Genomic DNA, 18,466 nt, shown 5'->3' with positions numbered 1-18,466 from the left:
GTATGGCTGTTCGACGAATCGGCCCACATCGCGTTTTGGCAATAGCTTAGGGCACCTGGTATTTTGTCAACTCTTTCCTGATGCTCTTTCATTTGATCTCGGAGCGTCTTGTTCTCGTTTTCCATCTCTCCTATTTTCTTTAAGATGGTTACGAGTGCATCACCACCTGCATCAGCTACAGTGCGGGTGCTGCCCATTCGTGTAGTGCTTAGTTCGCTGACGGTAACTGCGATTTCCGTAGGTGGTAGGTCTTCGACATTTCCTTGAGGGGTTTTTTCGAGCATGTCGCTCAGAGCACTTGTCAACCATTCCTCTAGCAGTTTTTTGACTACTGGTGGAGTTTCTCCTGCCGTAGACGTGGAGGCTCTCCTTTCGCGCAGGATCGTTAGATCCCCGTATGGAGAAGGTGAGATTTCCCCCTCAGGTGCAACCCCTGGTGTTGTATTCTCGATGTCTTCTCTACCAGCTTTGTTGAGGGAGTTCAGGAGGTTGTTTGAGACATCTGCTATCATCTTCGACCTCGCTTCTTTCTCCGCCATTGTTGGTTTTTATGGGGTTTGAAGAACAATGATTGTCGCTTTCAAGAACCTAGATGAGAACTATGATTTCAGCTATGGAAATCCCCACAGACGTCGCCAAATTGTTTGACTAAAAAGATTTCGAACCCTTTTTAATCAAATCAATCAATGATGAAGGGGTAAATCATAGCCGAAGATAATAAACTCTAGGATGACAATAATAGAGAGATGATAATAGTTCAAGGCCAGTGGTTCTTTTTCCAAAAATCCCCCCTTTTACAAGACTTTCACCCTTCTTATATACTGAGGGGTTTTCCCATAATCGTATGGACGACAAATTAAGAAATATCTAATGAATATTCCCTAGGTCACCTAACATGCCGAATCTACTGCCAATGCGGTGGTATCTCTCCTCCCTTCACAGGGTCGTATCTCTTTGTCGACTCATAGATTTTTGGTCGTTTGCCGTACCCACCATAGGTCGTGGTCGATCAAATTCGGACCCATACAATGCCTTTGGAAAAGGATTGTTACTTGATAGCTTAAATACAACAAAAAACTGGAGAACACAATACAGGTCGCAAAGCTTTTGTGGGAAATCTCATTTACTTTTTTGGCAAAAGAATACCTATTTTTGGCTGATATAAATACAAAGCACTAACTATTACTACTCACCATTTGGTCCTCACATAGACACATTATTATTTTTATTAGAGGAAGAAAACACAGTAAATGTCACACCCTCACGTGGGCAAATCAGTCATTGAATAATGCAAGTGCCCTTTGTAGACTAGCAATGTCCCCGGCAAGGGGAAGGGGTGGACAAAAAAGATAAAGGCGGAAGAAAATACGTATTCAAGGTTTTAAAACATTGGAGCCAAGAAATATTGAGTCACTACGATTTTATGACGACAAATTTTTATACTTAGATTGTGAATTTAAACTTATAAAGGTTTTAACCCCATGAGAATTTCTGAGATTTGAAACTCCAACAAATTTTTAAACTCCAGTATGGTGGAGTTGTTTCTTGTTTTAATTTGGAGTATTGTCACAAACAGCCGTCCATATTTTTTTTAGTCATATACACAGTTTATACATTAATTATACACAATTATACATATATAATACATAAATTACGCATATATTATACCTCCATCAGCCATTTTTAGTTTAAGATATTGGGTGGATGGCTATTTGGGTTAATTCTTCAACCTTTTTTGCGTCAAAAGAATGGCAAAATGTGTAATAATTTTTGAAATAGTGGCTAAAGCTTGATTAGCTGCCCAAAAGTGACTGTGTATTATTACTTTTAGCCCTCGCCAGAAATTATTTTCATTTTTTAGCCGAAAAAATGTGTAAAATATGTATAATTTTTGTATATAACATACAAAATATATATATAAAAAAATTATACAAATTTTATACATCTTTTTAATTATTATTTTTACAACGGTTATAGTGTCATTTTTTCTTATAAATTTCTGACGGCCCAAGAAAGTAAACAAGTTTGGACCAAAGACCCAATCAGGCCCAATGATGACGGGGTCACCTGACTGTGTACCTAACATAAAAGAGTTGTGACAAAGCTGTTGTCCTATTAGCAACACGTTACACCATATTTTCGAGCTCGTCAGCCATGGCTTCGAAACTCGTTCATAACCGACTGAGATCCCTATGCAGAATCTCTCAACTCAGCAATGCTCGTTTCAATAATAAACTCAGAGACCCCAATTCCAACTTCCCGTCGTTACATAATCAAGTAAAATGGCGATCTTATTCGGAAGTTTCTCAGCCAACTCCTATAAATCCTCCACCACCTCCATCCCCTAATCCCTCCACCACCTCTACAAGTTCTCTCAATGAATTTGAACTTGCTAAATTCTCCGCCATTTCCGAGACCTGGTATTATATAAAGTTCAAAGTTCCGCAATTTGTTCTTTTAATTGAGGCATAGTTGTTTTTGGTACTGAATTTGAGTTTAAAATCAGGTGGGATGCAGAAGGACCGTTTAAGCCATTACATATGATGAACCCTACGAGACTTGCTTTCATTAGGTCCTCTCTTTGTCGCCATTTCAGGTAATTATCATAGTATATTAGCGGCCTTCTTTTCAGGCTTATGTTAAAAAAATCATGCTGGGCTGGTTTTAGAGTTCGCTAGTACAGTGACCTCCCTCATTTGCAATTTGTGTGTAACAAACCCTCCCTTGTCAGATGGGGTAATCAGCAAATTTGTTCCTATTTTCCGTTATACTTTCTAGAAAAAGTTACTACAAAATTTGCACTTAAAATAAAAAACAGAAAATCAAATTATCCCTACCTTTGGCTCTACTTGAAAACTCTCAGAAGTGCATGTATTTATAAAGAAGCATTTGTATTTAGTGTATCAACGTCCTAACAATGTGTTGGTGAAAATACAAGGAATTACAATTGAAAAAATAAGATGAAGAAAAATAAATAAACATTCTCCAGCTTAGGCACGGATATGTCGCTCTTTTTAAGGAGATTCAAGCCCATTGTGATAGAATCTTCACCGATACAGCAGTAACACTATTGACTTGTCCCCTCCATATGACAGTGTCGTATGAATTGAACAAACTCCGGACAAGTTATTGAGTGGAAAGCCCCACCAAAAATGAACACCTTCCTTCAGGAAATAGTTTTCTCTATTGTAGAGAATAAGTTGAAGACTTACAAGGTAGTGGGATAGTAAAATTTTAGATCATGGGATGGTGGTTACAGATTTAAGCTTTAGTGGGTAATTAGTGATAGGTCATGGTATTAGTGGTTATATGAATTAAACCAAAGATAATGACCACTTTCTTGCCAATTTATAGCCACTAACATCACAAAAGTTAATGCACTTTAATATTATAATTTTAATACTATTAAAATGCACATAACACCAATACAATGTGTGGCTCAAGCTGAGTGAATTACTCTGATTTGAGATGGTGCGTTCTTATTCATGCAGTTTATTATGTACATCTTGACACTGCTCTACATGCAGTTTTTACTCTTGTTGTATCCCTGGAAGCTAATCTGTTTTTGTTGTATCAGAAAGGATCCAAATTGCACTAGACCTTTTGAAGGATTAAAGTTTGTCGATGTTGGTTGTGGAGGGGGAATTTTAACTGAGGTATACATTCTTTAAGCTTAGTACTCCATTAAGTTCACTTTTACATTTGCAGATGGCAGATTACTTTTCTCCTGTGAATATAGTTATTTGCCTATTTGAAACGTATGGCTTGTCACATCTCATTTTCCCTCTTAATTCAGCCTTTGGCTCGAATGGGAGCTACCATCATGGGAGTTGACGCTGTGGACAAAAATATTAAGATTGCTCGCCTTCATGCGGTATGTTTTACTCTTAGATGTTCCCATTGTGCACTATTAAACTGCTGTTTTAACTTTTAAGTCTTGTCTGGTTAATGTACAGTTTCTTTAAAGTTCTTTCACGCATGAAATATCACGAGCATGACATTTAAAAATATACGAGTCTTTTTATTGATTTTGAGTTTTCTGTAGACATCCTTACGACCTTACCTTGAGGGACAATTACAGTTTTGCTCCTGTCAGAATTATAGTTCGTTTGATGGTCAAAGAGATCTGGAAGAAAGAGGTACTAGGATTTTAACATTTAGAAAGGTTTTGAGCTTATCACTAGAATGTTTACTGTGAATCCGAAGTACCCAACGTTGACAGAAAATGCAAGAAAAGTTCCAATATAGAACATTTGGTTATCTGATGTTTCTTCTGTCTAGGTTTTGAATCCTACTTAAAGGTCCAGTAGAGATGAAGCAATGTAACTGTTGAAGAAACGAGATCTTTCTTCTGCCCTTTTAGGTGATCTGAAAATAAAGAAATGTTTAAATCTTAGGCATTATTGAGGGAGGTGGAGCAATATTCATTCGGATCAGTGCTTCATGCTGCTGGCATAGAAATAGTGTCATAAGTTTGGCCAGCAGATAAAGTAGACACATTACAAAGTCCAGGGATAAGCAACTTATGCATTTAGTAAATTTGGCACAAGAGGCTCTGATTAAGATGTCATGTTTTAACCAAAATGTGCAAAGCTCTGTCTGCCTCTTCCATTCTACGAGTCTCTTCCTTTTTGCATAAAATGGGAACAAGCCAGATTATCCTTTAGATCTTTGTTTTCGTGCAGTAATATATGCTATGATGTTCTGGGATGTTCGCCAAAAGTTTCACTCTAGCTGTTCCCATGATTGATATATACCAGAAAAATATTTTCAAAAGATTGCGTTTAAGGTGCACAGTTACTGAACTTTAGTCCATGTAATTGTGTCATAATCGTATTGGATAAAATATATGTAGGTATTGGATAAAATATATGTAGGGTACTAACTTTTGGTATGTGAACAAAAAAAAGGAGTTCCTTATTTTACGTTATATTTTCTGCACAGCATATCCCCATATCTAGATGTGCTTATCCTTCCAAGAGACCAAAGCACAACTCTTGAGCCCGCGACAACAATTTTCAGTGACAACTTCGGGTCTTTATGTACCAAACAGTAGTTTAAGAAATGAAAAACACAGGGCGTATTCTCTAAAATCATATCAGTGATGAAGTAATCGAAACAACTTTATAGAACTGATTAAGATTCAGCATTATTTTTGCTGTTTATTAAGCTGTAAATCCTATCTTAAATTCTATCATAGTTTTATGGGTGTGTGCCTAGAATTCATGTTCTGGTGTTAAATTCTGTTAAAATTGATTTTGCATTTTTTTTAAGAATAAAAAATTGATATTGTTTATTTTTGAAGTTATATATTCTTATGCTTCTTCCAGTATCTTTTTTGTTGATTCTGCTATGTAGAGAATGACATATAATACATGATATAGTGTTTAATTGGTGTCAGTTCTGCCTATTATCTTCGTGTGTCTCCATGTCATACCTATACAAATATGACAGTCAAACCCGTATCCATGCTATGTAGTGGATACTTATGGACTTTAATATTTCTTTCAGGATTTGGATCCAAAAGCGTCTTCAATTGAATATCGGTGCACAACCGCTGGTACATGTCTGTCTTGTTTGATGATAATTAAGTTCAAATATTGCTGACTTCTATGTGCATGTTAATTTTCTATTACAATATACAGTGATCGGAACCATTTAAAAAGGAACAGATCTATGAGCAGGTTTAGGTGCCGGAATTTGTTGGTGCCTTCTTTAATTGAGAATTGGAGAAGTAGTCCGCATTACATCAGCTATCATTATGAAACCATGTCAATGATCAAGCACTGGTTTTATCTGCTCAACCTATCAATTTGAAATGAATTTTGGCATCCCTCACTTTCATTCCTATATAATTGAAGTGGATTCTGATCAAAACTGTTGTATGTCATTGCCTTTTGCAAATTTTGTGTGGTTCTGATTTGAGCTGCAATAGTATGAAATTATCGCCATTTAACTGTGTGAACCACAAAAGAAAGTGCTCATGATTTGTTGGATCCTCGGATCATAATTGGTTAACCTCTTTCTTCCTTATGGAGATTATGGAGGTCGGTAATTGGTCGAGATAGTGTGCTAATTATTTGTAGCTTCATGATAATCAACATAAGAGTTAAAACCCTAACTCGCTGCATTCAGTACTTGCGTGGTTGGTGATGTCCTCACTGTGAATTTCACCTTCCAGCAGATGAATGCAGAGAAGAAAAACTCAATTGAAATGTCATGTACTTGGTCTACTATATTAAGTTCTGTCCACTTTATCTATTTCTCTCCATGAATGCTTTCTTCAGTGTAACATAATAAAAAACACTTATTAATCAAAAAAGATATGACTAAAATCATCAAGCTTCAGAAAGACTTGAATTAAAAACAGATTGCATATCCGATAATGGTATTTGAACTTGCAAAATTATTGGAGCGTGAGATTCCTCGTGAAAGAAAAAAGGTATGCAATAATTATTTTGGGGTAATCTTAGTTGTTCGTTACTTGTTTGTGTCTCTCCTTTAAATTCTAAAAATGTTTTTCTTTGTCGTTATGTTTGCTTTCCTGAAGAAATTATATAGTAGAAAAAGAAATTGACTTTGCCATGGCGCCTGTGCCTAATTAAATTCCAGAGCAGCTCCTTAAAATGTTTGAGAGATCATGAATCAAGCTAATCGTTTTAGTTATATGGCAATTACTCTTATGCCACAAAGACACGGAAACATTAATGATTTGATGCTTGTGTATGTTGCTGGTTTTTAATTATGTTGTATAACAACCTTGGCTGATGACATATGTCTTGAAACTGCAGGAAAATAGATTTTAGTAACCTTATTTTAAAATCCTGTGTTTATCTGGATCTCAAGATTATTCTTCGAAAAATGACACTATTGAATGTTATGTCAACAGAAAACCTGGTCGAAGAACAGAGACAATTTGATGCTGTAATTTCTTTAGAGGTATGATTTAGTAAGTAATACCTGACTCTGTTCTAAGATATTTTAACTTCTTAATTGCAATCCAATAGTTCTAGTAAGCTGTACTTACATCATTTGTATCTTTTGATTCGCAAGCTTTCACTATCTATTTGGACTTTGCGCAGTACATTGAGTAAAGTCCTTGGTCTTTTGAGCAGATTTACTCTTTTTTAACTTTGATGCACTTTCTCTCGTCTGATAATTGGAGGCCGTTAGAGTCAGACTGTTACATTTACTGATGCAGATGGATTTATGTAATTTGATACTTGTATTATAATTAAATAAGATGAAGTTGATAGGGATCAAACAGGTCAGATATAAACATTTGTATACACATTACACATGAACATCAACAACAACAACAACAACCCAGTAAAATCCCACAAGTGGGGTCTGGGGAGGGTAGTGTGTACGTAGACCTTACCCCTAGAGAGACTGTCTCCGAAAGACCCTCGATTCAAGATAATAAAAAGAAACAAAAGGAGAGGATATTAGATTCATCACGGAGATCATAGGAAAAATAGGAACATAAAATGCAGAAGAAAAATGCAAAGCAAAAACGGTGGCTAGTAAATGGATCCAACGTCGAAAAATAAAATAGTAAGACACGACATTGCCCCTAGCTCTCTTAGACAAAACCTTACCGGACTAGGCTCACAAAGGTATAAAGTAACGCAAGACTCAACTACCTCCTAGCCTACAACCGTAATACTCGACCTCCACAACGTCCTATCAAGTGTCATGTCCTCGGAAATCTGAAGTCTCGCCATATCCTGTCTGATCACCTCTCCCCAATACTTTTTAGGCCGCCCTCTACCTCTTCTCGTGCCATCCACAACCAGCCGCTCACACCTCCTTACTGGAGCATCTGGGCTTCTCCTTTGTACATGCCCGAACCATTTGAGCCTCGCTTCCCGCATCTTGTCCTCAATGGGAGCCACGTGCACCTTCTCCCGAATATCATAATTCCTAATCTTATCCATCCTAGTGTGCTCGCACATCCACCTCAACATCCTCATTTCTGCTACTTTCATCTTTTGGATATGTGAGTTCTTAATAGGCCAACACTCAGCCCCATACATCATGGCCGGTCTAACCACCGCTTTGTAGAACTTACCTTTGAGTATCATTGGCGCTCTCCTGTTACACAAGACTCCAGATGCTAACCTCTACTTCATCCATCCTACCCCAATACGGTGTGTGACATCCTCGTCGATCTCCACTCACTCGTGGATAACCGAACCAAGGTACTTGAAACTGCCTCTACTTGGGATAACCTGTGACTCAAGCCTCACATCGACGTCCACTTCCCCCGGCTCAGCGCTGAACTTACACTCGAGGTATTCTGTCTTCGTTCTGCTTAGTTTGAAACCCTTAGACTCAAGAGTCTGTCTCCAAACTTCCAATCTCTCGTTAACACCGGCTCGTGACTCATCAATCAGAACTATGTCATCGGCAAATAGCATGCACCATGGCACCTCCCCTTGAATATGGTTTGTTATCGCCTCTATCACCAGGGCGAATAAGAACGGATTGAGCGCAGAGCCTTGGTGTAGCCCCATTTCAACCGGAAAATGCTCAGAGTCGCCTCTTACTGTCCTAACCCGAGTCTTAGCCCCATCATACATGTCCTTAATTGCCATAATATAAGGAACCGACACACCTTTTGCCTCCAAGCATATCCAGAGAACTTCTCTAGGAACCTTGTCATACGCTTTCTCTAGGTCAATAAACACCATGTGCAGATCCTTCTTTCTCTCTCTGTACAGTTCCACCAACCTCCTAAAAAGGTGTATAGCTTTTGTGGTGGAACGGCCCGGCATGAACCCGAACTGGTTGTCGGATATAGACGTTGTCATCGTCACCCTCGCTTCAACCATCTCTCCCATACTTTCATGGTATGACTTAGTAATTTGATACCCCTATAATTGTTACAACTCTGGATATCACCTTTGTTCTTATACAATGAACCACCGTACTCCACCTCCACTCAGTCGGCATCCTCTTGGCCTTAAAAATAACATTAAACAACCCAGTCAACCACTCCACACCTGCTCTTCCTACACACTTCCAAAATTCCACTGGAATCTCGTCTGGCCCGGTCGCTCTGCCCCTACTCATCTTACGCATAGCCCCCACGACCTCCTCGACCTCGATATGCTTTATACACATATGTCACAGTGACTTTTGGAATGCTCCAATTCGCCTAGCACAATATCACGATCCCCTTTTTCATTCAGAAGTTTATAAAAGTAAGTCTGCCATCTCCTCTTAATCTGGGCATCTTCTACCAGTACTCTACCATCTTCATCCTTGATGCATCTCACTTGGTCCAAATCTCGAGCCTTCCTCTCTCTCAACTTGGCCAGCCGAAATAACTTCTTCTCCCTGCCTTTTTTCCCAGTTCCTCGTACATGCGACAATAAGCCGCAGTCTTAGCCTCCGTGACCGACATTTTAGCTTCCTTCCTAGCTACCTTATAACTCTCCATGCACGCTCGCCTATCCTCCTCACCTATGCTCCCAACTAACTTCAGCTATGCCGCCTTCTTCGCTTCCACTTTACCTTGGACCACTTCATTCCACCACCAGTCTCCTTTATGCCCACCAGAGCCACCGGTCGAGACCCCTAACACCTCTCTTGCAGACTCCCTTATGCAGTCTGCTGTCGCTGACCACATAATGTTCGCATCCCCACTGCTCCTCCAAGCTCCCATAGTTGACAACCGGCACTCCAACTCTTGGGCTTTATCCTTAGTCAAGGCTCCCACCTGATTCTTAGTTTTCCCCGAGCAGACCTTTTCCTCTTCTTTAACCTAATACCAACATCTAGCACCAAAAGTCTATGCTGCGACACGAGTGTCTCACTTGGATATTGGAATCACCTTGCAGTCCTTGCACAACCCGCTGTCACACCTCCTGAGAAGGAGATAGTCGATCTGGGTCTCCGCTACCGCATTTTGAGAAGTAATCAAATGCTCTTTCCTTTTTGGAAATCTAGAGTTCGCAATCACCAACCCAAAAGCCTCAGCGAAGTCCAACAGCGATGTACCTCCTCCGTTCCTCTCCCCAAAACCAAAGCCTCCATGCACCTCGCCATAACCACCTGCAGTCACCCCAATTTGACCATTGAATCCCCTCCTATGAATAGCTTCTCTGTAGGCGGAACCTGGTGCACAATCTCATCTAACCCCTCCCAGAAGCGTCGTTTAACCTCCTCATCTAGGCCTGCATGCGGCGCATAGGCACTAACAATGTTCAGGGTGTACTCTCCAACCACCAACTTAATAACCATCAATCTATCATTCATTCGTCTAACCTCAACCACAGACTCTAAGTTCCCTATCCACCAAGATACCCACTCCATTCTTACCTCTCTGGACTCTCGAGTACCAAAGTTCATACCCGTCTGCATCCTTCGCCCTCGACCCTACCTACCTTGTCTCTTGGACACACGCTATATTGACCCTCCTCTTCTGGAGAATCTTCGCCAACTCTATAGACTTACTCGTCAGTGTACCCACGTTCCATGACCCAATTCTTAACCTATAGACACCCATGTCTCCTTTGCCTCTCTCGCCTCCCGCCCCACCCCCTAAACCCTGCCCTACCTCCCGCCCCACCCCGCGCTCCCCCCAAGGACATGACCTCACTCGACCATCCCAGACCACAACCACTATACCTACAACAGACTAAGGGAAAATCACTAACACACACAAGGCAACAGACCAAGCTAGACAAAGACAGGCTGCAACTAAAGGCGCACTAATACTGTGGATAAACTAATAGGAACTAAGATTGCAACAATTTAACTAACACAATAAAGGGGAAAGACAAACAGGAGGTACCAACTCCCGCAAGTAGAACCTGGGAATTGCCTTGGTATATGCAACGTTGCGTCCACCTATCACGTTCTTGTCCAGCTCACGCCGCCCCTCGTTGACCCTCACCGGGATTGTTCCTTATGTTTGCACACGCACGTACCGCTCACCGCTAATAGCCACAGTCCCTAACCTGAAATACACACAAACACCACGAAGACAAACAATGGGGGTTGTCACTGCTACCACTGGTGAGGCCCCACCCGTAGCAAAGGAGCGCAAAAATGTTGTAATAAAACCTTAAATTGTTTTTTGAGTAAATTAAATAATAAATAAATAAGTAAATAATAGTCAAAAGAAGAATCCGGCGGCACCGGTAACGAGAACGCGTCCAAAATATACAAAAAATAATAATAAAATAACAATACCCAGATGCCAAATTATCTAGGATAATGCAAATATTTTCATCTATACATTCAAAACAAAGGGAATTAGATTCTTACAAGTATATTATTACACTATTAATATACTTGAAGAAATGTGTTTACCTTAGAAGTGAAGTAGCTGAAGAAGCAGAGAAAGGAGAAAGAAACGGGAGGGGCAGATCTGACGAGTTTAGAAGAAAGAGGAGGGGAGGGAGGAAGAGAGAGAAGAGAAGAAGGAGAAAAGATACAGAGAAAGAGAAAGAGAGGAGGACTTACCTGTACCCGGTGAGAGGTCGCCGGATTTACGTCGGCGTGATAATGGTCTCACGACGGTGGAAGACGATATAGTGACAAAGTGATGGGTAAAGAGACGTTAGAGAGAAAAAGTACAAACAGACCTCAGTCGGCCCAAAGCTATACATTACACATGAACATATGAAACGAATAATGGAAGTTAAAATCTTTTTTTTTTTTTGTGGGTGAGGGAAGTGGGTGTGATTAGATAAGCCCACTTGACGACATTAGATCTAATTCTCTTTCCAACATTTTTGGATTGACAGGAAGCTTTCTTGCTGTGTGATTCTGTCCCCCACTCTGCAAGCAGCCTATGTGTCGATCTATACCCAGTTGATCTACCGCTATTTTACTTTGCACGTTCTGGATAGGCTCGCATCCTCATAGAGCAAAGGGTAGAAAAGATCAATGAAAGACTAGAGCGCGAGCTAGCTGATCTACCGACAAGTCCTTGATTTCTTATCCGCGAAGGCAGACTTGGACTCATTTGAAGAAAACACTTGAGGTGAAGACCAATGAGCGATTGCGACAACTACGGACCCCTTAACTAGGTTTTTTACTAATACTAACTAATAGGCTTTCAAAAGCTTTTCCACACAAAGAGGGGAGGAAGTGCTTGCTGCCAACTTGCCAGACGAGCGGACATCTGAGCTCAGCAGCGCATTTACTATTTGGAGATGGATGGCGCTAGGCAGGGTAAAAAGAAGGATTTTTTTCCATTAGCCGAGGAAAGAAGTAGCAAAGGAATATCGCTATCATGGGAAAAAAAGAAAAACGTAGGATAAGAAACTCTATTTGATCGAAGGGATGGCTAAAAGGCCAAATTCGGCTAAAAACAAAAAGAAGAGATCAAGGAGAGGGAGCTAGACGAGCACTTGCAAGAGAGCGACCAACAGATCTAAAACTGCTATAGTAAAGTAGAACGAAAGTACCTCCCAAAGGTTCTACCTTTTCTTGTGCGTTCGGGAATAAATAGAAAGTTTCTAAATGTATAGAAGACTCTCGATTGATTGGTTATAATGTTCACGAGGTTGTATATAATCCAATGTTCAGTGATATGACTTTTCTACTGACTGAATTGCTTGAATTAGTTGAAGGTGCGGAGTCTTCTTCTTTTGATTTGAGACGAATTCATTTTTCTACTGAAAGTGCTTTTGATAGGGAATAGGGAAAAGCCTTGCCTTATTCAAGAGTACCATGAAGGAGAAGAATAAGCATTACCTTTGTTGAAGGAAGAAGCCCCTCCCTTTGCTTATTTATTCTTCCTGGTCTTCGGGTCTCATCTGAACGGCTCGCTGCTTATTTAGTTAGATTTTTTGTTTTGATTCCAGAACAGAACTAGAGATCCTAGCCCCCTCCCTTGAAAGCTCCTGGTGCTGCGACTATCATCGGTAAGTTGCGTCGGATCAACATCGGGATTAAAATAAACTGCAAAAGCAACTAAGTCAACGCCTATTTGCTGTGGATCTACTGGCCCGGACGCTTAAATCTATTCCACCGCAAACTACCGAATATACTAATGCAGGATCTTCTGCTGCTTTTGTTGTTATTGTTCTCACCTGTCACTACGCCACCTCAACAACTGGGACCCCCTAACCTTTTCTATCTATCTTTAGAAGTAGGGCGAGTGAGTCCGTTCCTTTCCCGTGAAGGTTTTGGGATATGTGACCAGATGCTTCCTCCAGATCTAACGTCTCTATCAACTAAATTCTCTTTTCTTCACCGGATCGATACTAACTTACCTACTCCTGCTCCTACCGGATCCAAGAGGGCCGATGCCCGATTCCCCGACCCATTACTCATTCCTTCCCGACTCGATAGGGATTGCAATCTCGAGAGAGGGAGCAACAATTGACCTCCTACAATAGGTAGATGGGGTGGGCTACGATGGATACAGTGAAATCAATCCTTATTCCGCACTCCCTCTCACCGGCCTGAAACATATATAAATCATGAATTCTTCAGAGCGGGCCGGCAGGCCGGGCGTACGGGGACCGTCGAAGAAGTGCCTCAACGCGCCGCAGCCACTACTTTGACTCCTTTTATGCAATTATGAACTCCACGAAACTTTATCAATTCCAACGCAACTTATCCTTTTGGAGCTGACTTAACAAACTACGCGAGCCTCCCAACGAAGCCAACATAAATCCAATCCGAATAAAAAAAATAAAAGGAAGTTTTATTATTGTGGTATACCAGCCACCTGTTCTGGAACTTCCAGTTCCAATCGAAGCATATAGATCCATAAATAGATTTGTATGTATAGTCACTTCAGTCGTGCTCGTCCTTTCTCGAAAGTATCTTTTTTCTGGGAACATGGTCAACCAGAAATTATTATGTTCGCGATTCTTCATCCACCGATGGAAAAAATGCTCCAGTTTTCCATTCTCATATGAGGCCGGAAAGTGGATTGGCAACAGGTCGGCACGAAGTGATTCATCATGCTCAAACATGAGCCGATCGGTAGGAAATACCATTCTGGCACAATATGAGACGGGGCAGACATCGGATTAGCAAGTATATAAGTGTCGGGATGCCCCAAAACATTAGGAGCATAAAAAATCCAAATGGAAAAATAGATAGCAAAAGCTACCCAACCTACTAGATCCTTTACATAAAAATAAGGGTTTGAAGCAATTTTATCCATCTCTGAATGTACACCCAATGGATTATTGGATCCATATTGATGCAATGCGGCCAGATGAAAAAGACTGGCTCCTACTAAAATAAAGGGGAGTAAATGATGAAGACTAAAAAAACGATTTAAGGTGACATTGTCCACGGAGAACCCACCCCAAAGCCAAGTCACTATGGTATCTCCTACTACAGGTATGACGCTAGCTAAGCTTGTAATTACTGTAGCTCCCCAAAAGCTCATCTGACCCCAAGGTAGTACATATCCTATAAAAGCTGTCACAATCATTAATAGGAAGATTACAACTCCGAGACACCGAACAAATTCCCTAGGACTGCTATAACTGGCATGATATAGACCACGAAAAATATGAAGGTGAACCACAATGAAAAACATACTTGCCCCATTAGCATGCATATAACGGAGCAACCAACCCCCTTCAACATCTCTCATAATGTGTTCTACGCTGTTGAAAGCTAGATCCACACGAGGTGTGTAATGCATAGCTAAAAAAACGCCAGTCACTATCTGAATGACTAAACAAATACCAGCTAACGAACCGAAACCCCACCAATAACTAAGATTGCTCGGGGTTGGATAATCTATCAAATGCTGATTAAGTGTGGAGGATATAGGTTGTTTAAGAAGAGAGAGTCGTTGGTTCCTTATAGTCATTTATTTATTTATCTTTTCTATCGTGACAACTCTAGTTCCCCCACCTTTTAGCGTTCTGGGGCCCTACTATGTATTCAAATTAGAGTACCCTTTCTTCCACTTCCGAAGGATGGAGGGGGTATACAGCGAAAAAAGCGTCGAAGGGGTCGGATCACCCTGGGTTACTGAAGAGTCGTCCGACTTCTCGCTTTTTTCGGAAGAAAGGTGGGATCCGGACAAAATCGATGAAACGGAAGAAATCCGAGTGAATGGAAAGGACAAAATAAAGGAGAAATTCCACTCTCACCTTACAGAGATAGGATATAATTGTAATTTTGAATTAAAATCAAATGTGAATTAAAAAATAAAAAATAACTACTTTCATTATTATTAAATGTTAATAAACAAGACTTTTTCTTAACTCCTCTTTGACTTCACATAGTTTTTCACTCCTTTCCCTCATAGCGGAATAGTAGGTTTTATTACCTACAAACCAAAATACCCGCATTAGCTCTCCCTGAAAGGAGAAGGAAGGTTGGAATGCCAACAGGCGTCTATTATTGAATTCACCCGACTCCTGACTCATTGTACTAGTTACTGCTATAGCTAGTGCTGTATTGGTGTATTGCTAGTGAACTTACAGAGCGAGCTGTAAAGGTAGAAAAAAACAGATCAATCAAGAGATAGTGGTTCTAAGCAAGGACGGACGACTGAGGATTGGCCGGGGAGAGTCGTCTCAAATGCTGATACCATTTTAGAAATAAGCCAATAAAAAAAAGACAAGTAGAAGCCAGTGAAAGTGAAAGAGGAGTAAGCAGGGTACGACGAAGCCCTAGGCCTAAGGGGCAGTACGTAAACAATTACAAATCACATGGTTTTGTACTGATCCGCTTTCGAGCTGTTGAGTGACGATTGGCCGAGGGGCCCTTTTTTCTTTTATAAGGGAAGAGATTGTAGCGGGGTACAAATAGGCCGGGACGAGTAGGCAAGCATGCGGGTGTGGGAAGAGAATATTTGGGCCTAGTTTAAGGTGATTTCAACTCCTTGTTTTTTTCTTTTTAAAGGTCCATTTGCATTATCTTTTTATTCTGCATTTTTATAGTTGGGTTTGGTTATTTTGATTTTTATTTAAGCCGATAAACAAGCATATACTGGAGTAGTGTATAAGTAACCTCTTAAATGGTTGAATGTAAATGACATGTTACAAAGCGATGGACATAATGAACATGAGCTAGGAAGTCTGAATGCTGAAGTGAAAATGCAACATTCGGGTCAAAACTTCTCCTGTTCTGAGTTCCCAACTTTTGATCCGATCTATACTAATATGTGAATCTTATTTTCGTCTTTGCGTAGGTGATTGAGCATGTAGCAGATCCTGCTGGATTCTGCAAGTCACTATCAGCATTGACCATCCCTGGTGGCGCTACTGTTATATCCACAATTAATCGTTCAATGAGAGCATATGCAACAACGATTGTTGCAGCAGAGTATCTCCTGCATTGGGTACATATATTTAGTAATTCCTACTAAATTCTGGTCATTGTTGGTTTATGTCTACTCAGATGGATTGATTTCTTGCAAAACTTAAATGATCCCAAAATGAACCATAGCTATGCATATATGATATTTGTGTATGGAGGATTGCTGGTGCACTTTAAAACTATGGAGCCAGTTAAAGGAAAGGTGTTTGTGGATAGTTCTCTATGTATTTCTTCTTTTAGCTTAAATTGAACTTTCAATTTATGCGGATCATGTTAATGTTCTTGCTTTATCATACGTGTAAATGGAAACAATTCTGTTTAGCGCGTTATCTCCTGGATTTAAAGATGATTATGCTTCAAGGTATGCCAATTACGTTCTGCTATTGAATTTGCTAGGATTCATCTTGCTGATATATACTATCGTTTTCTGTGCACAAGAGTTGCCATGTTAAACGGAAAATTTCTGCTGATTATCTGTAGCAAGGAAATATGGAAAGTTGGTGTTCCTCGAGTATCAGCCCTGCTTCCCATGTCTGTGTTTGTTTGTCGCCTTCTTGCATTTGCTTTCATAGAGTTAGAAGAGAGGAAGAGTTTAGATTGATTTTACCATTCCAAGAACATAATGGTTGTACATTGATCATATTGCTGTCAGCTTAACTAAACATATTCTAATAGTTCTAAATGGACTTTTGCAGCTTCCTAAAGGGACGCATCAATGGTCAAGCTTTGTAACCCCAGAAGAACTAGTCCTCATTCTTCAACGTGCTTCTATAACTGTAAGTGGACTACCTGCCTTTCTGTTTACAGCTAAATCATTATCAACCCCATTTCTGTGTTTTTGCGCCACTCGGAATGGTAATCTTGTGCATTTGTTAGGTGCAAGAGATGGCTGGATTTGTATACAACCCTTTGACAGGTCGTTGGTTTTTATCTGATGACATCAGTGTTAATTATATTGCTTTGGGAACAAAACCAGCCAATAGCGATGAAACTCTAGATTAAGTTGCAATAAAGTTGCCGAATTAATTCTGCTCTTATCTCTTAAGCCATCCTGCAATTGTATGTAATCTCTTTTTTCCACTTTGTTGGATGGTGAATGCAATGCCCAACCATCTGTTCTCACATTTTTTATTTTCCCTTGGAGGGTTTGAGCTATGTAATTTTTCTTTTTGAATACTCTGAATTACTAGCAAAAATCATGGTATTGGGAAATACATCAAGTTATAGACAAATTTCAAAACTGGGAATAGTGTAAGGAGACTAAAGTCTGGCCACTTCTGTTACTATTTTTTCGAAGAAATCTTTTCTTATAATACAGTACCATGAGCCTGGAAAAAGGGAGTGCGTTCCAAACATCTCCACACCCATGTCGCTGCTTTGTGCAACTCATGGCAGGCTTCCTTCTATTGCAGGCGAAGCTTGTGTTTTTCTTTGTTGTGAGGTTTCTTTCATCTTATTTATTGTATTCATCGAGCTAGTAGGGTAAGTATATTCGTCCATCAAGAATATGTATAGTTAGTCGGGGATGCAACTACAATCAGAAGACAAGAAGCCTTGTCTCAGTAGCTAATGGCTCATAGCTTGACCTCCCGTAGCAGGTTGAGAATCAAGCAAGTACAAGATCCATGTAAGTCCTGTGACGAGAATTGGTGGGGTTCAGACATTGGTATAGGATCTTTAAGACAGATTTTAAAGAACCTCGTGGTGAACTTCGTGGTACTATTTGATTGCATCGTACTTTACCGCGATTTCTGATCTGTGGTGAATGTTAGGGAAGTTTGAGACGATTTTTAGGTAAACAAAGACAAGAGCATGTTTGGAAAGTCATCTAGGAATTGGATTTGGATGTAATTACATAGTTTGGCATGTTTGTTTGGCCAAGTAATTACTTGGTCAACATGAAATTGGATGTAATTGGAGGGGTGTAATTACATTCTCCAATTCTCAAGGGGAGGTGAGAATTGATGGTAATTACACTGTGTAATTACAAGGTTGCCTTTTAGTTTCTTTCATTTTTATTTTTATTTTAATTTATTTTCTTTTTAACTTTTTATTTCTATTTTTTTATTTTATTTTTACTTTTAATTTTTCTTTTGAAATTTTAAAATATATTTTTCTTTGTACACTATTTATTATTTATTTCTCTACCTTTACTTCTTGTCATTTCATGTAATTGCTTATATTTTTATTTATTTATTTT

At 39.8% G+C, this 18,466-nt stretch overlaps 1 protein-coding gene across 1 annotated transcript; it reads left to right on the top strand.

The window, feature by feature from the left end:
• Window positions 1–2,119: 2,119 nt before the first annotated feature.
• On the top strand, window positions 2,120–17,506 carry LOC107819249 (ubiquinone biosynthesis O-methyltransferase, mitochondrial-like). The gene is made up of 9 exons (XM_075223312.1): window positions 2,120–2,420; window positions 2,507–2,596; window positions 3,578–3,656; window positions 3,797–3,874; window positions 5,512–5,560; window positions 6,890–6,939; window positions 16,139–16,288; window positions 16,962–17,042; window positions 17,143–17,506. The coding sequence occupies exons 1-9, from the start codon at window positions 2,155–2,157 to the stop codon at window positions 17,266–17,268; spliced, it is 969 nt and encodes a 322-aa protein (XP_075079413.1). The 5' UTR covers window positions 2,120–2,154; the 3' UTR covers window positions 17,269–17,506.
• Window positions 17,507–18,466: the final 960 nt, after the last annotated feature.

The sequence above is a fragment of the Nicotiana tabacum genome, chromosome 10 (genome assembly GCF_000715075.1).
Source record: "Nicotiana tabacum cultivar K326 chromosome 10, ASM71507v2, whole genome shotgun sequence".
Classification (NCBI taxonomy): domain Eukaryota; kingdom Viridiplantae; phylum Streptophyta; class Magnoliopsida; order Solanales; family Solanaceae; genus Nicotiana; species Nicotiana tabacum.
The sequence above is the reverse complement of the archived record's forward strand: the minus strand, read 5'-3'. Positions and strand labels throughout refer to the sequence as shown.